This window comes from Hyperolius riggenbachi, chromosome 1 (genome assembly GCF_040937935.1).
Source record: "Hyperolius riggenbachi isolate aHypRig1 chromosome 1, aHypRig1.pri, whole genome shotgun sequence".
Lineage (NCBI taxonomy): Eukaryota > Metazoa > Chordata > Amphibia > Anura > Hyperoliidae > Hyperolius > Hyperolius riggenbachi.
Genome location: NC_090646.1, coordinates 298,130,255 through 298,155,328, shown reverse-complemented (window position 1 = coordinate 298,155,328; position 25,074 = coordinate 298,130,255). Strand labels below are relative to the sequence as shown.

Below are 25,074 nucleotides of genomic sequence, written 5' to 3'. Positions count from 1 at the left end.
AATAGGATGGTTAACAGATTGCCTGCAAATATCAGACTACATGTAAGGACCCTTATCGCTGAAGAGCCTAGAACAGCCTGCTTTTACATGCTTCCCAAGATCCACAAAGAGGGAAACCCAGGCAGGCCCATAATCTCAGGGAGCTGAACTTTTACAGAGAACATCTCAGGGTGGCTGGAAAACATCTTGAAACCTCTTGTCTGTAAAAGACCCAGCTACATACAGGATACCACCCACCTCCTGAACAAACTGACAGCCATCGGCCCAGTACCTGAGGGAACCATACTGGCCACGATGGACGTGGAGTCCCTGTACACGAACATTCCCCATGATGATGGTATTGCGGCCTGCCGTAAATATCTTCAGGGTCAGGGCATACCTGTAAAGCCTATTGCTGGACTGATCAAATTCATTCTCACTCATAATTATTTCACTTTTGGACAGGACCTCTATTTACAGCAGATGGGCGTGGCAATGGGTTCGCAATTCGCACCACAGTATGCAAATCTCTTCATGGCCAAAATCGAAGAGGAATACCTCAATGCATGTGGCATAAAACCCATGGCCTACTTCCGCTTCATTGATGATATTTTAATCATCTGGTCCGCAAGTGAGGATGATCTTCTCCAGTTCCACAGGAACTTCAATGCCTTCCATCCTACAATCAAATTGAAACTTACCTACTCTCACACAGAGATTAACTTTCTGGACACCACCATATACATCAAGGGTAACAACATACAAACCTCTGTGTATCGCAAACCTACAGACCGTCCCACATACCTAAGATATGACAGTTTTCATCCTAAGCACATTAAGAACTCTATAATTTACAGCCAAGCAATAAGGTACAACCGGATTTGTTCTGACAGGATGGACAGAGACAAGCACCTGGATCACCTTAAGAACACTTTCATTAAACAAGGTTACAGTCCTCCTATGGCTGAGGCCCAAATCAGGAAAGCCAGCAACATCCCCAGGACTGAACTCCTGAAATATAAGCAAAACCAGAAAGAGGAACGTGTCCCTTTGGTTGTCACCTACAACCCACACCTGGAAATCTTGAGGATTGCTAAGGAACTACATCCCATTTTACACAAGGATCACAGACTGAGAACGATATTCCCTAAACCTCCACTCTTGTCATATCGGCAACCACACAATCTAAAACAGATGATTGTCAGTTCTTTGAATAGGCCTCAACAAAACGGAACATCACCCTGCCGACAAAAAATATGTGGGACCTGCGGACACATTTACTCCACTGACAGGGTAACGATACCAGGTTCACAACAATAGTACAGAGTACAAGGTACATTTTCCTGTGGTTCCACCAATCTGGTGTATCTGATCATGTGTGCTAAATGCCCCAATGTTATGTACGTGGGAGAAACTGGACAAACTCTGCGCAAACGTATGAATGGACACAGGCACACTATATTAAAGATACCAAATCTGGGCTCCCAGTTGCTACACACTTTCGGTCCAACGGACACAGCATGGATGATCTTCGTGTCACTGCCCTGAAGGGTGGCTTCAAAACGTCAAATGATCGATTAATAGCAGAAACAAAATTTATAAATTGGTTCAAAGCTGTGCAGAAGGGTTTGAATAAGGACAACAACTTTCTATATTGGTATGAGACTGATGAGATTTGAACTTTTCTCAGCCATTATAGCTGAACTTGTGAACTAAGAATTTACGATACCTCTGTGTCAGTCCAACTCCCAGGTATGTGAGCAGGGAGTAAACAAGGATTCTTATCTTGGCTTACAACCTCTAACCCCAGGTCGATGGTCTGTGTGAATTAAGGCATCTTAATGACATGTATTTATGCTTGAAAAAAATATCTGTTTTCCCTTTTGATGTTGCATGTATATAAGCTGTCTGTACCACCAGTTTGCAAACTAACAGGATATAAGTCAGACGAAGGCTGCAAGGCCGAAAGCTTGCTTATTTTATTCATTTTTAGTTAGCCAATAAATGGTATCATCCTGATTTAAAACTTCTTGCTTTTACCTCAGTAGTAGGAAACATCTGGATGGCTCAGAGACTTCCTGGATCCTTCTCCAGCTCAGCATTCCAGCGAAGGATCCCCCTTTATATCTTGTCCGGTAGTGCATCAATGGACGAACGCATCCACCCTGGGCATGCGTGAGTATGGTCCACATATGCCCAATAAAAGTAGCCGCTCATGTGCTTCCCTTTTCCACCTTCCAGGAGCGCTTCATTCTGCTGGGTATGAGCAGACAATTCCTGTTCATGCTCAGTTTGGATGCGCTCTTTCAAAATCGTGTTTCCTGACAGAAGAAGCACATTTGACCTTCTGGGTTGCATATGTTTAGAAGGACCGAGCGCTGGAATGGTGGGCTGGAGAAGGATCCAGGAAGCCTCTAAACTCTCCAGAAGCCTTTCACTGTTGGGGTAAGGTTTTTGGTGATGGTGGGGGTGGCAGTGCTTTCGGACTGTTTTAAAAGAGTTACCAATTGGTTTGAGATTTGGACTCCAAAGTGTGCAGACAGTACCTCTGGGCCAGTTTACAGATACCGGTGTCAGCATAAATTATGGATCCTCCTTTTCTAGATCTCATCCTCCATATCCCTTTCACTTCAGGTTCCCTATAATGCGTTAATCTAAGCGATTTCTTTTTTTCTTCATTCCACCCAGATGTTCACTGTAAAATTTGGCTTCATACTCTACATAGCCAAATGCTTAAGAGCATCAGCCTGGTACTAATAAAAGTCCAAGTGTACAAGTCCTTCATTCATCTGATATCTTCATTGCACAATATAGTAAACCATATACGCTCACCAGATCTGTAGGCCAACCTAAATTGATCGGCAAACACGCTTATGACACTTAGTCAGTATCTCCAAACGCTCCCGCTTGTTCCAATCACGCCTCCTCAGTATTCAGGTCATGTAAATAAAACATACATCCATAGGGTAATACTGTTTGGCAGTTAGATTAACCATTCCCTTTCTAGGCTCAGCTGCAGTGGTTCCCTGAGTTTAACAAAACACCCAGTGCGACCTCCACCAGATTTCAACAAAGCCTCTCACCGTATGTCTATGCTGACCCAGCACAGACCAGCCAAAAGCGCTTGTTTGTAGCTGTATCACACTGTATTATCAGATCAGATTGTCAAAGTGGCAGTTTTCGCCGTCGCTGATGGTACCTTCTGGTACGCCACTGGTCGTTGCCTCTTCACTACAACTCACCATGCGCTGCAATGCAGTGAGGCTGGAGGGGGCCAAGAGCAGAGCAGGTACCAGCGGTGGTGAGGGGAAACCTATAGGGTGATCTGGCTATATACTCTAAAGGGGGATCAAACTGTATACACTTGAGGAGGATTTGCCTATATACACTAAAGAGGGAGGGGGGTTCTGGCTATGTACCATATATACCCGCATATAAGCCGACCCGCATATAAGCCGAGGTACACACTTTTCACCCAAAAACCAAGAAAAAGCGATTGACTCACAGATAAGCCCCCTCCCCAATATAGCCCCTCCACAGTATAGATAGAAATGTGCCCCCAGTATGAGTATTAACAGTCAGTCTAAAATATGAGACATGAATATAAACATGAATAAATGAATGAATAAACATGAATATTAATAAAAATTAATACTCATGCATCCAGTTATTGGAGCTAGGACACCAATGCACCTGCTGACTGATTAATCTGGTCACAATCTCTAACATCTCGGTCTATGCATTCTCGTCTCACACAAACCGTGTACCTGTACTCAAGAAAAAACTACCAGATAAAGAAGAGGGCCTGTAAGAGTTCACCTATTTGCATGCAAAAGGCCAGTTCACACAAAAAATTGGAATTCCTCAAATGCAATCCATTCTGATCTATAGCCAAAAGATGACCATGATACACTTTCACAGCACAGGAAAGCAATGCAAAGCAGGTCCAGCTAGTGACAATGCAAAGCAAGTCCAGCTAGTGACAATGCATCAATAAGCAGATTGATGCAATAGGGCGAACAAAACAGCCTCCTCACAATACAATACCAGCAAAGGTTGCAAAGGTGGAAAGCTGTCAACTACCTGCAAACCCTGAACTGCTGCACTACTGCCGATTACAGCAACAGCTGAAAGAAACTTCTCACCACTCCTGGCACTGCGATCAGTCCATCCTCTGCATCAGGCCCCTCTCTCTGCATAAGATGATGTGCTGCCAGGTATTCCTTGCACTTCTCAGCTGGCTGTGTGGTGTCTGTGCCCCCCCATCCTCCACAACATGGTTTCAGGCTCCTCTTTCCACGTGAGATGCTACGCTGCGGCAGCTGCCGGATACTCCCTGCACTTGTCAGCTGCCTGTGTGCTGTCCGTTCTTCCCATCCTCTGCAGCATGGTGAGTGCCTGGGAGTGCGATGTACAGCACTGTCCTGAGCCCCCCGGGCTTGTGGAACGGAGTGAGCAGCAGAGTGTCAGCAACGGTGTTGAGCAGGGATTCCCTCTTCTCACTTGCACTCGTGTCTCAAGGCGCCAGTAGATGGCGTCATAGAAATGAGACACCGCCAGTGTTATACAGTACAAGAGGGAACCCCAGATTATTGCACGGCACAAACTTCTGCACGGTCCGTTTCCCAAGCCCGGGGCACATGACAGTGTTGTACCGCGCACTTCTGAACGCTACATGTTGCTGCAAGAAGGTGGGCACGGACATAGTGACTCACATATAAGCCGAAGGGGGGACTTTTCAGCACATTTTTTGTGCTGAAAAATTCTGTTTATATGCGAGTATATACGGTACATTAAAGGGGGAGATCTGCGGCACCTATACACTGGCTAACCTGAACTTAGGCACTTATACTGGCTAACCTATAGTCAGGCACCTTTAGCTGGCTAAACTATACTGGGAGCACCTATACGTGGCTACCTTTACTGGGGGAACTCATACTCCCCATCGGTGTGCTGATCCATAGTTGTGTATTGAAAATGGTGGATCGAATGGAAATCGCAATTTCTGACACAAATTGTGCAATTCAATCTTTTCCTAAAATCATTTAGGCCTAACGTATACTGTAAGGCTTTGTTCCCACTAAATCTAAGAACCGACATTTTTGGTCCTCTCTCTGCTCATTGAGTGAACAGCTCCTATTTAATAAATAAGAGCCTTTCACACTTGTCGCACTGCGCAGGAATCTGTGGCAGTAAGCGGACCACATTTCTGTGCAGTCCCGGGTAAGCGGAGGCATTCACTCGTATAGCCTTTGGAGGTAATGCATCTGCCCCAGGCTGCAGCCGGACCATCGGAGCGCACATTACTCTATCCGCTCCTGCTGGTCTGGTACAAGTGGGAACCAAGCCTAAATCTAGGCTGATGTGCATTAATTAAAGGTGCCCATTAATGGTGCGATTTTGTAGTCAATAAATATATTTTTGAACAGAATATTCAGATTAAATTGTATGGATACAGAGAAGCTGATAGACCCAATAAATCATAAATGATTGCCTTATCCATTTTTTCCCCTTAAAGCGGAACTAAAATGACTAAAAAAAAAAAATAAGCGTTTCACGCCTCTGCCAGCCCCGTGCAACCTTCCTGTCCCGCGCCAGTCCTCCACAATCCTCCATTCTCCCGCCGCCAGCTACTTTTGGTTCCATTGACTCTGCAACTGCACCTGCACACCCCGGGCCACGTGCATCTTTCTCCGCAATAGTGTCTTGCACTATTAGTGCAGGAGGCTATTGCGGGCGAGAAAGATACGTGTGGCTTGCCTTCAACTTTCAAGTCGGCGGCACAACAGTACCAAAAGTAGCTGGCGGCAGGAGAACGGAGGATCTTGGAGGACCCGCGCGGGACAGGAACACTGCATGGGGCTGGCAGAAGCCCCAGGTAAGTGAAACCCTTTGGTTTTTTTCTTAGTCCTTCCAGTTCCGCTTTAAAGCACACCTGACCTAAGGCAAGGGTAAGCACGGCGGTATTTTCAAGCTGGATGCACAAAGCTTTGTGTGTTGTTGTCTATTTCCCTCCATATCTGCACATACACAGTTTTCAAAAGAATGAACCATGCATGTGCAGAACACTACCGGCAACAGGATCCGCAATTGTGGAGCGTGCGGACAAGACTGCACATGCACGGTGGAGCTCCAGTCACAGGGATTTCATTGGGAGTGGACCCAGAGGACGCCGAGGGACCTGACTACAAGGACGCTGGAAAAAGATAGTTTAAAACCCCCAAATTTTAATCTTGTTCTGGTGTGCTTTAAGGAAGTAGACTTTTTTCTTCCACATACCTATACATACAGTCACAGCTGGTTTTGATATTGTGAATAGGGTGGATCCATTAATGGATCAAATAAGAATGATCATTTCATTCTGTAGGAAGGATCTGATTGAAAATAGGATTGTTCACTAAAAAGCAACCCCTTATTACGCACCTTTAGGTATTAGTAAACAGTAGGTGGCGTTTGCAAAAGTATTCGGCCCCCTTGAAGTTTTCCACATTTTGTCATATTACTGCCACAAACGTGAATCAATTTTTATTGGAATTCCACATGAAAGACCAATACAAAGTTGTGTACACATGAGAAGTGGAACGAAAATCATACATGATTCCAAACATTTAAAAAAAAAAAAAAATAACTGCAAAGTGGGGTGTGCGTAATTATTCACTCCTCTGAGTCAATACTTTGTAGAACCACCTTTTGCTGCAATTACAGCTACCAGTCTTTTAGGGTATGTCTCTACCAGCTTTGCACATCTAGAGACTGAAATCCTTGCCCATTCTTTTTTGCAAAACAGCTCCAGCTCAGTCAGATTAGATGGACAGCAGTTTTCAGATCTTGCCACTGATTCTCGATTGGATTTAGATCTGGACTTTGACAGATTCCCCCACCTGAGCTGTAGATCTCTGCAGCTCGTCCAGAGTCACCATGGGCCTCTTGACTGCAATTCTGATCAGCGCTCTCCTTGCCGTGCAGAGGGTCCTTAAGTGGGGGGTGCTCAAATTTACAAAAGGGCCCCCCTCCCGAAATGAACAGCTGGATTTCTACTGACATTAGATTACACACAGGTGTACTCTATTTAGTCATTAGCACTCATCAGGCAATGTTTATGGGCAACTGACTGCACTCGGACCAAAGGGGGCTGAATAATTATGCACACCCTACTGCGCAGTTATTTATTTGTAAAAAAAAAAAAAAAAAGTTTGGAATCATGTATGATTTTCATTCCACTTCTAATGTGTACACTACTGTGTATTGGTCTTTCCCATGGAAGTCCAATAAAATTGATTCATGTTTGTGGCAGTAATATGTCAAAATGTGGAAACCGTCAAGGGGCTGAATACTTTTGCAAACCACTGTAAAGTGGTCTGAAAGTCCGTATTTTTACTTTGCTCTAAAAGATTCCTCACGGCTTGAAAGCTACTATCCCATAATATTTTTTTTAAGCAGAACATCACTGAAATGGTTAAACAAAGCACTTTGTCCTGCTATTCAACATCAAATCCGCATCCAGACTGCAGATAACAGTATCTTTGTTTGTATACTAATGTTGATACAGTGTGTGTAAACACAGTGTAACCACAGTGTAACAAGTGAAAAGGGGCTCTCTGTGAAGCTCTCTGTGCTTCAAGCACACAAACAGCTCCGAAAAGCTAATTAGAAGATGTTAATATATAATAAAAAGCAGTTTGAATAAAACGCAATGGCAGGTTTCATGACAAGATAAACTACACTTTGTAAACAGACAATATTACTTATGCACAAAAGCAAATATGATAACTGTATGAGTAATAAAAAGTAGGAAAACACATTTTTATTGAATGTTATTTTGGAGTTTCAGACCACTTCAATCCATTATTGCTTACCAATTCACAATGCACATAACTCACAAGTCTGCATTTATCTCCTTATATGCACACACTATCGCACACTGCTTAAAGGGAACCTGAAGCGAGTAAAATTATTTAAAATAAACACATGATGTAGCTGTAAATGAATATTACATACTAACCTCACACCTCACTGTCAGTTCCTCTCAGAAGCTCACCATTTTCTTCTTACAGTGATCCCTTCCAGTTCTGACAATATTTTGTCAAAACTGAAATATACCAGTTGCTGTTAGTTATATATCAACAGCTGTCAGTTACAACTGAATGTGCAAGGTAATGCCCATGTTTTCCTATGGTTCAAGTGGGTGATATTACAGTTTAACAGTGTGCTGACCAGGAAGCTGTTATGGGGTAATGACCATTTAAAAAATGGAGGACGGAGAATTACATTGATCACGGACAAATGGGACGCAGGAGAGGAGAAAGAGGTTGAGGCGTAGACTAAATAGGAGGTACGTATGACCTGTGTATTGTTGTTTTGACTTTTTATTTTCAGTTCAGGTTCTCTTTAAGCAAGCTCAGTGGACACACTTATAGTACATTAACAGCTTTTGCTGCTTTTTGTTGTTGTTTTCTTTCTGTTTTGTTTTATTTTTGTGATAAATCACAATTATATTTATATAGTTTTATAATGTTTTTTGAATTGTTCACAGCATCCATTGATCACAAGCCAGTCTTCCCGTCCAAGCATTCTGGAAAGGATGAAAGCATAGTGAGGAACAGAAGAGCAGCAAGTCCTAATTCAACAAATAGCCAAATTACATTCTTTCAGCAAGGTGAGCTTTTGAAAGAGAAATGTAAACTTTATGTAAATACCACCTCACTGAAAACTGACTAGTGCAGGTTACATAGTTTTAATTGTGAATTGGATACACCTACAAAACGGCCAGAAATATCTTTGCTATATACAGAAGTTGTGCGCCTCCCTGGTTTCAATAAATTTGTATTTAAAGGGATACTGTAGGGGGTCGGGGGAAAATGAGTTGAACTTACCCGGGGCTTCTAACGGTCCCCCGCAGACATCATGTGCCCGCACAGCCACTCACCGAAGCTCTGGCCCCGCCTCCAGTTCACTTCTGGAATTTCAGACTTTAAAGTCTGAAAACCACTGTGCCTGCATTGCTGTGTTGTTGTTCCCGCTGATGTCACCAGGAGCATACTGCGCAGACACAGACCATACTAGGCCTGCGTAGTACGCTCATGGTGACATCAGCGGGATCGAGGACACGGCAACGCAGGCGCAGTGGTTTTCAGACTTTAAAGTCTGAAATTCCAGAAGTGAGCTGGAGGCGGGGCCGGAGCATTGGGGAGTGGCTGCGTAGGCACAGGATGTCTGCGGGGAACCATTAGAAGCCCCGGGTAAGTTCAGCTCATTTTCCCCCGACCCCCTACAGTATCCCTTTAATTATGTTATTTTTCAATTTCCACTGCCCCAATCTTGCTGCGATCCCGTCAGTTTTACTGCACAATTATGGTGCGATATGTGCCAGGGGGAAAAAAGAGCTACAATTGGAGCGCAAAATGCTAGTAGTGGAAAAGGGCCCTTACAGTGCTGAATCAGAATATGTACAGATATCATAAAATGTATCCATCTATTAAAGCAAATATATATCCGAGTACAATTTCTTCCTCATGGTTAACCAGTTCGCGTTCCTTGTTTTTTACCCCTTAAAGAGACCCTGTAACAAAAAAAAAGTTCCCCTGGGGGGTACTCACCTCGGGAGGAGGAAGCCTCAGGGTCCCAATGAGGCTTCCCCCTCCCCTGTAGCTGCAGGCAGTCCAGCGCTGGCTTCCCTGAAGTGTCCCGGAATCCTCCCTTGACAAGATTGATAAGCGCTGATTTATTTACCTTTCCTGGCTCCAGCGGGGGCGCTGTTGCGGCTTTCCGCACGGAGATAGGTTAAAAATAGCCGATCTCCACCGTGCCCGCTCTACTGCGTAGGCAACTTGCGCTTGTGCAGTAGAGCGTCCCAACAGCGATCGGCTATTTCCGCCTATCTCTGAGGCGGAGAGGCGATCATGCGCTGGAGACGGGAAGGTAAATATTTACATCACCACTGTTCGGGGAACTTTATCACGGCCGCCGTGGGACCGAGGAGGACGGGGGAAGCCTTAATAGGATCCAGAGGCTTCCCCCACCCGAGGTGAGTACCCCCCAGGTTTCTCTCAGTACAGGTTTTCTTTTAAGAGAGCCTGAGGTGGGCTCAAAAAAAGAAAAAAAAAAAGGCTACCTGATCCGCAGGGCTGAGCGGATCAGGTAGCCGCAAAAACCGCCGCTCCTGTGGGCCACAATGGGCCACTCTCACTTGCGTGACCTATGTGACAGTGTGTATCTCATAGCATGCAGGGAGGCGGGGGAGCGGCAGGGGGTGCGGCCAAGGAGAGAGAGCTGCCCAATGGCAGCTCTGTAAACCCTGTAGGAATGCCCCTGGGGAATTCTCTCCTCAATGTCTACCTCCAAGATAGCGACAAATATTGTTGCTAATCTCGTGGGGAAAGGGGGGGGGGGGGGTATAGTGCGGCAGTGGGGGGGGGAGCGGCGGTGTGGGGACACAGATCCATGTCAAGAGGCAGAGAACATGCCTCTCTGTCCCAAAGATCCACCCCGGGCTCTATTCCTGACATTCTGTACACTTTAGCTGTGTCGCTTTGAAACAGCAGTAACCTTTTTTTTTATTACTTATGCCATTTTAGTAAGGTGTGTGTGTGTGTGTATATATATATGTATATGTATATATATGTATATGTGTATATATATATATATATATATATATATATATATATATATATATATATATATATATGTATATATATATATATATATATATGTATATATATATATATAGTGTGTGTGTGTGTGTATGTATATATATGTATGTATGTATATGTGTGTATATATATATATATATATATATATATATATATATATATATATATAATATACACACACCTAAAGGATTATTAGGAACACCATGCTAATACGGTGTTTGACCCCCTTTCGCCTTCAGAACTGCCTTAATTCTACATGGCATTGATTCAACAAGGTGCTGAAAGCATTCTTTAGAAATTTTGGCCCATATTGATTGGATAGCATCTTACAGCTGATGGAGATTTGTAGGATGCACATCCAGGGCATGAAGCTCTCCCGTTCCATCACATCCCAAAGATGCTCTATTGGGTTGAGATGTAGTGACTGTTGGGGCCATTTTAGTACAGCGAACTCATTGTCATGTTCAAGAAACCAATTTGAAATTATTCCAGCTTTGTGACATGGTGCATTATCCTGCTGGAAGTAGCCATCAGAGCCATTGGATTAATGAGAAATTGAACAGGTGTTCCTAATAATTAGGTGAGTGTATATAGTGCTGCCCATAATTATTCATACCCATGGCAAATTTTGACTTAAAGTTACTTTTTGTTCAACCAGCAAGTAATTTTTTGATGGGAAATTACATAGGTGTCTCCCACAAGATAATAAGACTATGTACAAGAGGCATTATTGTGAGGAAAAACAACAATGCTCAGCTTTTATTTGCATTTGAGCAAAAAGTGTCCAGTCCAAAATTATTCATACCCTTCACAAACTGTCAGTCTGTGGGAAGATCCAAAGTTCTATATCATTCCAATCTACTATCTACTCTTTCAATCTAATATTTCTTTGGGTAATATTTCTTCCCTGAGCTATTTTATAGTCAGTTTATGGGGAAAAATTGGGCATAAATGCAGCAAATACACGTTTTTCATTATTCACGCTTCTTATTTTCACATGACACGTCCCACAGTTATAAAACAAACAAAAATGAATTATTTGGCCCTTCCCAGGTGAAATGATACCCTCTACAAATCACTGTGGCATATGAGTCCAGGCTGGATGCTCTGCACAGTGGGTGCTCAAACCACCGTAAGGCTAAACGATTTTCAGTTTTTAAACCGAAAATCGTGAGCAGGAGCAAGATCTTGGTATCGTCAAATCACAGTGGGAGACATGGCAGCGCTTTCAAACAAAACTCATACCTGAATGATTTATCTGTATTGATGTGCAGAGCTCCAATAAATGGACTACATTACACAAGTAGCACTCACTACAGGCAAAGAGGGGTGTTAGCTTCAGTGATAATGTGTGCTCAAATTATTACCTAATTTTAGATTTCAAAATTTTAGATTAGAATTAGCACATAATTTGCATCTGTTTTATATTCAAGGCATGTATTTAGTTCCAGAGGGGCTCTGCATTGCCTCTGTAGGTTTACATTTCAGGTGCATCCTTGAGCGCTGTCACTTTTTTTGTCTGGGATCATCAAATCGGTATCTGCTCTGCTCCGCTCCGCTCTCTGCCCCCTCCTCCAGTAAGTTCCGTTCCCATTCTGCTTCACCACATTGCATTGCTGCGTGGTGAGCCACGGAGAAGTCAGTGAGTGTTCGGGGCCTGTACCAGGAAGTGTAACATTACTTTCTGGCAGCCACCGTTGCTAGGCAACACTTGCTGCCTCTTCATCGCGGCTCACTGCACGGCAATACAATACTGTGAAGCCAGTTGGGATCAGAACTTTCTAAAGGAGGGGGCCGGGAGCAGAGCAGGTACCAGTGGCGGCACCTATACACTGGCTAACCTGTACTGTGGCACCTATACACTGGCTAACCTGTACTGTGGCACCTATACACTGGCTAACCTGTACTGCGTCATCTGTACACTGGCTAACCTGTACTGCGGCACCTATAGCTAGCTAACCTTTACTGGGGCACCTATAGCTGGCTAAACTATATTGGGGGACCTATATGTGGCTACCTATACTGGGGAACTCATACTCACGATCAGTGTGCTGATCCATAGTTGTGTATTGAACATCATGAATTGAATCAAATTCGCAATTTCTGACAGAAATCGTGCAATTCAATCTTATCCTAATATCATTCAGGCCTAGACAAAACTCAGGAGCTGACCAATGGCTGCTGAACCAGAGACTCCAGTATGTGAACAAGAAAACTGTCCGCTCTACTGGTATTAAAACTTCTTCCTTAGGTACAAATCTATCGATATGTGGAATACAGGCTAAAGTTTTACTACCAGTAGAGTGGACCGTTTTTCAGTTTTCTTCCAATAGTGGATTTATCAACAGACTTGCGTAAGAGCAAGAGACATCGTTAGCATCTTAAGTTGGCCACACATTAGTAAACCTGCCATTCAATAGATCCCTCTCTGATCGAATCTCATCAGAGAGGGATCTTTTGCCTGCCCCTACAGTGCACACCAAATTCCAATAGTTTTCAGTATGAAATATATTGGAAATTGTCCTGCTGCCACCCTCCATATGTATCCCCTCTGTGCTCGTGTGCAGTGTTGAAGGCTCACCTGTCACACACCAATGCAAATCCTGGCTTCTGGTGTCTGGCATCACCACGAGCACCTGCACCACCTGACACAGCACATGTAGTGATGTTGCTACACGTACCTGTGTCTTGTGGTACATGCCCTCGTGATGACACCGGAGAAGGCCAGGATTCCTGCCAGCATGACAGGTGATCCTTCAACACTGCACATGGAACAATGGGGACACATATGCACTTGGGGGGGGGGGGGGGGGCGGCCTGGCACCCGTCGGTCGTTGCAATATCAAACACAATTACTGCTGCGCAACCAGTCAAGCCCATGAGAAAGAGATTTTCCACCATTCCCGATCAATTCCATTGACCCTTCGGGCCGCAAATTCGAACAATGTATGGGCATCCTTAGACATCAGCCTGGGGTTCTTTGACATCACCTGAAGTATTGCATATCTTGCTGTTCTTGTGGTCTATTTGGTCGATTAGGAATCTCTTGAAAGCAGTAACATGTATCACAGATGCTCCTGCTGGAAAAGGCTGCAAATCAAAAAAGAGGAAGCAAAGAAGAGTATTGCACCTTTTAGGACCACTGAAGCCAGTTTCAGAGATCACTGACTGTCCAGTCATGGTTTTGGGGAGCACTAAGGAACGACTTCTCCCAGTTGGACGTTTATATACCAAGTCCTTTTATCTTAGTTATACAAACTTTTTTTTCCATTAGCAAATGGACAGTTGGTCATTTGTAAAAGCTTACTTTTCACTTCTAAAATAGCACATAGCAATGAAATAATTTTTAGATATCGACAGCATAATAGATAAAGTTTGTAAAAAGGCCATCCTTCAGCGAAACGATTTTTTTTTAAAACCGCATTCATACTCTAGTTATCAAACAGCAAAATTACAGACAGTCCCCTACTTACAAAAGACTCGAGTTTCATGCATACAATGTTGTCTTCATGTACAAAATCTACAGTAGTTTTTTATGACGACATATTTTTGTTTCATTTTACAGTACAATATCGTCTAAATATAATTGTAAGGAGTTGTATGTTAACACTTAAAAGCACATTGAAAACAACAAAAAACTTTGTTCATAATACATGACCAAATCCAGACTTTTCCTACAAGTAAATAATTTATCCATGTTTCAGTATGTATAAAATATGACAAAGCTTAGCCATATACCCTCGAAAATAAGTCGACCTTGTGTATAAGTTGACCCCAAAATTTGACCCTCTTAAGCTGGATTTTTTTATTGACTCAAGTGTAAGCCTACCCAGCAAACTTAATGGCTGCACTTGAGGACCAGGAGGGGGTTCATGACTTCACTGCATAAAGTATTGCAGCCTTTAGCCACTCATGGCCCTTAAGTGCAGCCAATAAGTTCTTTAGATTCCCAAGTGCAGCAATTATTCCGGAACCCCCCAGCCCTCCTTAGTAAGCTCTGCAGCCTAGTATCTTTCCCCTGCCCTCTCATGTTAATTGTTTTTGCCAGGATTTTCAGACCAGTGTTTTCTTGGCATTTCCTTTATTAATAATGTATCGCTTACTACTGTCTAAATTGATGAAAATGGGAATGTCACAGCACATACATTACTCGGTGTGCTCAGTGTTGCAGCCATTGGTTGGTAATGGATGCCTCTAAAACCTTATCAAAAGTAAGCTATACAAAGTAGTGCTTTTCCAAGCAAAAGCTGATGGTGGGAGGAGGTTATAAAGCATGCTGGCTGCTGTGGCTTGCTTTATAAACCCCCTTATAATTTAGGTCTGACTCGTCTACAAGTCAACCCCTATACTTATTATTATACTTGTTATTTAGTGAGTCAGACCTACATTTCTACACTTATAGTCGAGTATATACTGTAAAAACAGTTTTTGTTTTTTGGGTTTTTTTTTACTCTATTTTTGCCCCTCCAAATCCTTTTATCATGAAGCTAGTGGAGATCGACTATTCAATTGTTTACAGATTCTGTCCACCAGTCAGGCTTGTGTTGTGAAAATACCTCAACAGGCCCGGAGGTAGCAGATGACTCTGTCATTAATTCAGGGTATGCTACTTCAGAAAGTGGTTGCCCCAGAACCTGAACAGGAGAGAATGAAGTGATATTTCGTTCAGCAGTGGAACAAACTCAGCTTAGAAGTTACGTTACATTTCGAATAGAGAGAATCTTTCATTTTAAATGATTGTGATGAATATCATCATGTATAGTTACATAGTTACATAGTTATTTGGGTTGAATAAAGACATGCGTCCATCGAGTTCAACCAGATCCTGACCCCTCACATATCCCTGTTGACATATCTTACAGGTAAAAGTAATACAGTGCATCTGGAAAGTATTTACAGTGCATCACTGTTAAATTCAGTTTTTTCCTCAGAATTCTATACACAGCACCCCATAATAACATAAAAAAGTTTACTTGAGGTTTTGGCAATTTAATAAAATAAAATAAAAAAAAAATAAAAAAAAAACCCCAAGGAATCACATGTATGTAAGTATTCACAGCATTTGCTCAATACTTTGTCGATTCATCTTTTTCAGTAATTAAAGCCTCATGTCTTTTTTTAATATGATGCCACAAGCTTGGCACACCTATCCTAGGCTAGTGTCGCCCACTCCTCTTTGTAGCACCTCTATAGCTCCATAAGGTTGGATGGGAAACGTTGGTGCACAACCATTTTAAGATCTCCCCAGAGATTTTCAATTGCATTCAAGTTTGAGCTCTCGATGGGCTACTCAAGGACATTCACCGAGTGGTCCCGAAGACACTTCTTTGATATCTTGGCTGTGTGCTTAGGGTCATTGTCCTGCTGACAGATGAACCGTCGCTTCAGTCTGAGTTCAAGAGCACTCTGGAGCAGGTTTTCATCCAGGATTTCTCTGTACATTGCTGCAGCAATCTTTCCCTTTATCCTGACTAGTCTTCCAATTCCTGTTGCTGAAAAACATCCCCAAAGCATGATTCTGCCACCAGGAATGAGCTCCGGATGAAATCCAAATGGGTTTCATTCGGATTTCATCCAGTTAATTACTGCACCTTAGCGGGCAGGCGAGAGATGGTTCTTACCCAAAAGCTGTCACCTTTAATGTTTCCCACGGCGCGCCTCACGCTGCGTTCCAATTGGAGGTCACATGACTACCACGCTTCCTCCTTCAACCCCGGAGGAAGCTTGGCAGTCATGTGAACGCGGATTGGAACGCAGCGTGAGGCATGCCCTGGGACGCATTAAAGCAGACGGCTACTGGGTAAGTTAACCATCCCTCACCCGCCCGCTCAGGTGCAGTAATGATCTGGATGAAATCCGAATGAAACTCATCCAAAACAGCCACCACCATATTTCACTGTAGGGGTGGTATTGGCCTGGTGATGAGCGGGGCCTGCTTTCCTCCAAACATGACACCTGATATTCGCACCTAAGAGTTCAATCTTTGTCTCCTCAGACCATAGAATTTTGTTTGTCATGGTCTTAGAGTTCTTCAGATGCCTTTTGGCAAACTCTAGGTGGTGTATTGCTGCATAGATGGTTGTCCTTGTGGAAGGTTCTCCTCTCTCCACAGAGGACCTCTGGCTGGTGCACACCAGGAGCGGTTCTGAGCATTTTATAAAACGCTTGCGGGCTGAAAAATGCTTGGCTAATGTATTGCAATGAGATGGTGCACACCAGAGTGGATTGTTTTTTTCCCCAAACGCAAACTCTGGTCCTGCAGCATTTTTATTGATTTCTGAGGCAATTCTGCCTCAATGTTAAGTATGGAAAAGTGGAAAACTGCTCTGAAAAACACTAGATCAGAGCGGTTTTCCAAGCATTTTTGTTACAGAAGCTATTTAGTTACAGCTTCTGAAAACGCTTGGCATGTTTAGAAAATCTCTCTAAACGTGCCTAGAATTGCTCTGAAAAAGTGCTTCAAAAACTGCTAGCGTTTGCAGATCTGCTAGCGGTTTTTGGTGTACACTGGCCCTAAGGCCCTTCTCCAGAGTCCTGGTGGTTTTGAACTTCCACTTATGGATGATGGAGGCCACTGTGCTCATTGGGACCCTCAAAGCAGCAGAAATGTTTCTGTAACCTTCTCCAGATTTGTGCCTCAAGAAAATACTTTGACTTCATGTTTGGTTTGTGCTCTGACATGAACTGTCAACTGTGGGACCTTTTTATAGACAGGTGTTTGCCTTTCCAAATCCTGACCAATCAACTAAATTTACCACAGGTGGACTCCAGTTAAGCTACAGAAACATATTAAGGATGATTTATTTATATAGCGCCAACATATTACGCAGCGCTGTACAGAGTATAATGTCCTGTCACTAACAGTCCTTCAGAAGGGCTCACAGTCTATTCCCTACCATAGTCATATGTCTATGTATGTATCGTGTAGTGCATGTATCGTGGTCTAGGGCCAATTTAGGGGAAGCCAATTAACTTATCTGTATGTTTTTGGGATGTGGGAGGAAATCGGTGTGCCCGGAGAAAATCCACGCAGACACAGGGAGAACAAACAAACTCCTTGCAGATGTTCATCTGGCTGGGATTCGAACCGGTAACCCAGCGCTGCAAGGCGAGAGCGTTAACCACTACCGTGCTGCCCTGATCAGGGGTAACAGCATGCACCTGAGCCTAATTTTGAGCTTCATGGCAAAGGCAGCGCATACTTACTGTATGTACATATGGTTTCTCAATGTTTTTATTTCAAATACATTTGCAAAAATCTGTAGTAAACTTCTTTCACAAAATGTGGAAAAAATGATGCGATGTGAATACTTTCTGGATGCACTGTAACTTAAAGGGAACTTAAACTATAAGGATATGAATTTTTCTGTTTAACCACTTGAGGACCACAGTGGTAAACCCCCCTAAAGACCAGGCCAATTTGAACTAAAATGGCCACTGCAGCTTTACAGCCAAGCTGCAGGGCCGCTCAACACAGCACACGAGTGATTCCCCCCTTTCCCCCCACCAACAGAGCTCTCTTTTTTTAATAAATATTTATTTGTGCGTTTTTTAAACAAAATGTACATTGTACATATGTACATATAGTACAGCGCTGATCGCAGCGCTGTACTATATGTAAAGACGGCAGTTTCACCGACTAACAGTCTCCGACTGAAGAGGGGGCCGAGCTTCGCCCCCAAGCAGGAGACGCGCACGCAGCCTGCGCGCAATCTCCTGCAAAACAGAGCCCCAGGACTTGACGCCAATTGGCGTTAGGTGGTCCTGGGTCTGCCGCTGTGGCCACGCCCATTGGCGTTAGCCGCTCGGCAGGTAGTTAAAATAATACCAGTTACCTGCTGATCCTGTGTATCTACTACTTTTAGCCACAGCCCCTCAGAAAGCATGCAGATCAGGTGCTCTGACTGAAGTCAGACTTAATAAGCTGAATGCTTGTTTCAGGTGTGTGATTCAGCCACTACTGCAGCCAAAGAGATTAGCAGGACTGAAGAGCAACTGGTATTGTTTAAAAGGAAACATCCATATCCCTCTTAGTTAAGGTTTCCTTTAATCACAAGTAGCAAATATGTTTCATTAAGTGCAGCACATGTTGGAGATTGGGAAAGGGTAGGGCAGGCAGACATTTGGGATTTGTGGTTCGACAAGGAGTAGAGGATGATTGGACAATGAAGTCCAGGGAGTGCAGGACAGGTTGAAGGCCATACAATGTGGGTGGGTAAAGCTAGCTGTGTACCATGTACATTTTGTAATGCTTTAATTGTTAACTCATTTAAATATTAAAAACTGACATGTTCATATATATATTTTTTTCAAACATTGGTTTTTCATATAAATTGAGCATGGCATGAGATACAGTCTATGGCTGTGTAGTTTTTGTAACTTTGTACTGCAACTAACAGTACAAATGTAACTATGGCAGATATTGCGCCAGTTTTTTGCTCCAGCCTTTTTGAATGTGCAGAGATGCAAAGTGGTATAGAAGGGATGTGATCTAATTTAGGAAGCTCAACTGTTTACCTGATGTGCCACATATCTAATAGTGGCTACTTTTATATTTTTTTCTTTTTTCCCCATTTAGAGCCTTCAGGACAAGGAGATTCCTCCAGTGAACTTCCGCCTCATACTTCAAACTTGTACAGACAAAGCAGTGCCCAGTTGCTGACAACCTCCATTGCTCCTTCACCACTTCCTGATGCAGTTACTGAAGAAGATACAAATAAAGAAGATGTTATATTTTTCTAGCTCCATCACTGACTGCTTCTACGTGGTATTGACTGCAATATTGTTGTTTGTTGCATGTACCACCAAGGCCTTTCGAGTTTTTAATGTTCAGATTATGATGTTTATGGATACTGTAAAGGAAACCGGTTTTATGATGTTGGCAATCAGTCCAAAGAATGGAGACACATTCACAGTTAAAACTGTAAACTGCATTGTTTTAAGAAATGATTTTATTTTGGACTTACAGACTTTCTGACCACACGTAGCTGTGAATATTTTAAGTACAACCATAGAAAGATAGTGCATCAGACTTTTAAATTATAGCCTTACCTACTAGAGAAGACATATCCATTTTTAGTTTAAAATGGCACCTGTTTGAGTCTCTTTAAAAAAAAAAACATTTTACGAGTCCAACCAGTTGATATTTCCAGAGTCCCGTTCCAGCACCCCACAAGATAATGCATTGAATGTTTTCACTAAGTAACTGTAAACTGCTTAGGACAAGCACATTTTACATGTACATATTTTCTTAAAACAAGCACTATATATATATAATTTTTAGGTTTTATCTTCAAAAGCGAATAAAGTAATTGCAATTCAGGCGTATCAATACGATATTTCTAAAAAAAAAAAAAATACTCTTAAGCAATTTTTGTAATAGTTATCAAAATGGTACTTTACTTAATTTTAGGTAGCATTACTGTTGTGGCCGTTGGAGCAAATGTAGTATATCACAGCGATAGATATATATATATATATATATATATATATATATATATATATATATATATATATATATATATATATAATGTTGGCTTTCAGTTAAGTTCAGATTTTGTTTTTTTTCTTCTTTGGTTGTTTTTTTGGGATGAATGTAGATCCTTTCTGAGTAGATACAATTTGTAACACTGCCTTACTTCTTGGTGGTACACACACTATTCTATTTCAGTTTGATTTCATTCAAGATACAGCCACATAAGGAACAGCACTACTTTTCCATGTACAAAATAAAGAATATTTCCAGTGCCATGTTTAAAATTGTAAGAATCAGTGTTCTGTACTTCTGTTTTTAGTGTTTTTTTTCTTTTCCTATATTCTCTGAGCACTTTAGTTCAGTTGTGAAATAGCTATAAAAAATAAGTTCTTTTTTTCATAGCTGATTTGGCTTCATTGCAGCCTAGTTTAAATGCAAATTGTGTGTATGTTGGATTTTTTTTTTAATATTGATTCCTTATAATTTTATAGTGATTGGACTGAAAGGGAAATTGTCAATATAAGCTTGTGTACGCTTGTAATAAAAATTTCATGCTGTGAATGTTAAGTGGACAGTTTTATGGTATTTTGAGCTTAATCCCGTGTGCCTTCTATGTTTTTCTTTTGTTACGCTTAAGTTAGTTCACTTGTACAACAATTAAATACACCAGGCCAATAGTCATTTAGCATCTTAACACATTACTATGGAGTGGCTTGTTATTTTGGAGAAGGATATATACTATGGAGGAGAGGTTTAAAGAGGAACTCCAGTGAAAATAATGTAATACAAAAAGTGCTTAATTTTTACAATAATTATGTATAAATGATTTAGTCAGTGTTTGCCCATTCTAAAATCTTTCCTCTCCCTGATTTACTTTCAGAATTTTTTTTCACATGGTGACATTTTTACTGCTGGCAGGTGATGTCAGTGGAAGGAGATGCTGCTTGCTTTTTTTGGCAGTTGGAAACAGCTGTTATTTCCCACAATGCAACAAGGCTCCCACAGTGTGATGTCAGAACCATGGTCCTGACATCACACTGTGGGAGGGGTTTCACCACAATATCAGCCATACAAAGCCCCTTGATGATCCATTTGTGAAAAGGAAATGATTTCTAATGGGAAAGGGGGTATCAGCTACTGATTGGGATGAAGTTCAATTCTTGGTTACGGTTTCTCTTTAATGTTGATAGGAGGCAAGAGAGCTGGAGCTTCTTTTGAAACCGTAACAGCTGCTATGTTGACAGAATACTCCTTACTATCAACTTTTTTTTCAGTCAACTTCCTGGTTCTGTCCAAAACAATGCAGCATTTCCCCAATTGAATATTAAAGTGCACTTCTCATTAGAGAGTTTTCAGCCACTGTTCAATAATTTAACCTTTCCTGACCCTGGAACCGATTTGTAGATTAGGACAACTGGACACAGTTGTTTCACATACTTTTCCCTGGTTGGTGGAGCAAGTAAGACATTATTAGGGCCTATTCACACTAGGGCGATTAATGGGTGATTCCCACTAATCGCAGAAGCGCCAGCGCTTTTTAAAGCTCTAGCGCATTTGTAACCCTATGGCAGTGATCTCATTGCCGCAGATCGCGGGCGTTTCGTGATTAACGACAATTGCAAAATGTGTTACCTGCAGCATTTTCTCGTGGTTTTGGAGCAATCGCGATACAGTGCTTATAAAATCGCTGATCGTGATCGCTCTGAATCGCAAAAGCGTACAGTGATTTTACCGCATTAATTGCGGTAAATTCACCTGCACAAAATGGTAGTTTTGCGACTTACAAGTGTAAATGGGCCCTTATAGCCAGAGGATCAGCCTTACAGCTAATAAATCAGCATTTTTAGATCAAAATGACACATTTTATAGCCCTTTAATGACAGGGTAAACTACGTGGAAATTAAATTTTTAGAAAAAGCAAACGATTAAAATGCATAGTACTTATTTACTAACCTACTTTATTCACAATAAGAAACTGATTATCATTTTAACATAAATAATGTTTACTTTTCAACCCCTCTGAATGCCATATGGTGCAGTTACAGTCATTCTTATGCTAGGCATACATTTTAATATGTGGTAAAATATTGATATTTACCTAATATTGATTAGTTGCCAATGTACTGTATCCCTCACTTGATTTTAGTTCAGATCTCACCAAATATCTCATCCAGAATGCCTCTTCCTGCCACAGGGACTAGCTTTGTACTGCTCGCTGCAGTAGAAGGCAATGCTCTTTTGTGCAGCTCCTGCCTGTTAAACCACACACCCCCTCGATGTTCCGTACAGCAACCTTTCCGTAGTAAATTTTCATAAGGTTTCATGTTGTTAAATTTAATGTCTAGTCTGTTAAGGAAAACCTGTAACTAAAAAAAGTTCCCCGGGGGGGGGGGGGGGGGAGTACTCACCTCAGGTGGAGGAATCCTCAGGATCCTATTGAGGCTTCCCCCATCCTCCTGTGTCCCACGGCGATCTCGCTGTGCCCCTCCGAACGGCGAGGATGTAAATATTTACCTTCCCGGCTCCAGCACAGTATCGGCTCTCCGCTCGTAGATAGGCGGAAATAGCCGATCGATGTTGGTCCGCTCTACTGCGCAGACGCAAGTCTCCTGTGCCTGCGTAGAAGAGCGGTCCCGACAGAGATCGGCTATTTCCGCTTATCTCCGTGCTGAGAACCGCAACAGTGCCCCCGCTGGAGCCGGGAAGGTAAATATATCAAGCCTTATCAGGCTTGTCGAGCCAGGATTGCGGGACGTTTCCGAGGAGCCAGCGCTGGATTGCCTGCAGCTACAGGGGAGGGGGAAGCCTCATTGGGACCCTCAGGCTTTCCCCTCCCTAGGTGAGTACCCTCCAGGGGAACTTTTTTTTTTTTTGTTACAGAGTCTCTTTAAGAATGTCTTATATGCTATTTCTCTTTTCAAAAAAAGCATAAGCCAACTTACATCACACTGTTCTTTGTCCTGTACTTTTGTGGTTTATAAATACACTGAGCTTTAGAGGAGCTTAATTCCAGTATCAACAAGCATGTCTTTAAATCATATGCTAAGATGGGCAGTTAGAGTTGTTAGTTTATGAGAGTCTTTGGGAATTCTAATAAAACTGGTGAGCTGTAACATGGAAGTTCCACCTATCCTCTGTAAAGTTGACTGAGAGTCTCTCTACCACCACCATCTTCCAGTCTTGTGTGTTACAGTTGAAGGTGATCTTACACCATAGAATCTTGTCCAATCTTACCATATCTCTGCAGCATGAAGGCTCACTTTATGAATCCATGCAATGTAAAATCAGCCTGATTATAATAGTACTACCTAGATTTGTTAAAAATGTGCAAAATTGTTCAATTAAGATTTTATAGTGTTCAGACAGCTTTAGTCCGTGAGTTAGCCCATGACTGGGATGTACAAATAGACATGCCGATGAGAAGCGTGCAGCTAAGGCTACACACTGATTTACAGGGGAATGTGACTTCTACAGCACTAGGTTTATGAATTCCCAGGGGCTCTCACAATAAGTTACAGGTGCATGCATTGCGTAAGTTTGATTTAAGGGCACATTTCTTGTAATTATCCACCATAAAGCACAATCATTGCAATCATATTGCTATACTAGATATTTTTAAATATTAGTCTAGTGGAACTGGTGAAAACTGATAAAGGACTCTTTTTGGTTAGTTATGATCAACAAGCTTGTATAATAAATGCTAGTTGTCACTGCAAATATGTCATTTTTCATTAAAAAAAATCTTCCCTAATCTTTTACAAGACTTCATATGAGCATTTGATTACATGATTTTATGGTACTCTAAATTTTGTAATGATTAACAACTACTGTCTATCAAGAATCAGCGAGTACAATAAAGATTATAAGCAAATTATGTTTATCCCTTTAGTAATAATATGTAAAGCAATAGTGGGATAGTGAAGGTGTTCAATTCTAAGTAGTCATTGCATAAAGTATGGCAAAGATATACATGCTGTTGCTGCCAAGCTTGGGCTTCAACATAAATTTTAGACAGTGCAGTCATGTATATGTATGCTTAGGGTGTGAATATATATATATATATATATATATATATATATATATATATATATATATATATATATGTATATGTATGTATGTATGTATGTATGTATGTATGTTGGACATCCCTGATATAGGCTGCATAGCCTTATACAATATGATTATGGGGCTTAAATGCAATTTAAAGTGTATAAAGTACTAGGTTCTGGAAATTCAGCTTGGCTTCAAGCACATATGAATAGCAATATGTTTAAAAAGTATGACAAATCCAGTGGTACATGCCTGTATAGTTTGTAAATATGTCAGTACATTTTATTTCTGGAAATGTCTATATGTTATGTGTATCTCACACATTTATATTTCTGTTATGTTTTTCATGAACAAACACTACCCTTCAGTATAGTTATGCTGATAAATATGAATCACTGTGTATGTGTGAGGGACTCTTCAATCTGATGTAATCTGTTTTATTAATTATATAAGCTTATACTGTTAATTTCACAGGGCTTATAATGTCTATATTCTGATAAATCTGCATTTTTAACAATTAAAAAAAAACATCCAAAATGTTTGTTTTCTTACATATAAGGAATGTACTTTTGGAATATAGAATATGAGCATTGGGGTCTTTTAACCACTTCAGCCTACAGTGTCGAAAATCGTATGCAACCCGAGCAAAGTTCACCTCCCATTCATTTGCCAATAACTTTATCGCTACTTATCACAATTAATTGATCTATATCTTGTTTTTTTCCGCCACTAATTAAGCTTTCTTTGGGTGGTACATTTTGCTAAGAATTATTTTTTTTCTAAATCCACTTTAACGGGAAGATTAAGAAAGAAATGGAAAAAAATCATTATTTCTCAGTTTTTGGCCATTATAGTTTAAAATTAATACATGCTACCATAATTAAAACTGATGTATTTTATTTGTCCCGGTTATTACACCGT

General features: G+C 41.7%; 1 protein-coding gene across 3 annotated transcripts in view; it reads left to right on the top strand.

The window, feature by feature from the left end:
- The window catches only part of LOC137508598 (rho guanine nucleotide exchange factor 18-like), a 168,138-nt gene extending 145,638 nt beyond the window's left edge, over positions 1–22,500 (top strand). For all 3 annotated transcript variants that reach the window (XM_068233766.1, XM_068233767.1, XM_068233765.1), the window contains exons 18-19: positions 8,513–8,635; positions 19,207–22,500. In XM_068233766.1, the coding sequence (XP_068089867.1) occupies positions 8,513–8,635; positions 19,207–19,370 (287 nt within the window). In that variant the 3' untranslated portion in view covers positions 19,371–22,500. The remainder of the gene's footprint in view (positions 1–8,512; positions 8,636–19,206) is intronic.
- The last annotated feature ends 2,574 nt before the right edge of the window (positions 22,501–25,074 follow it).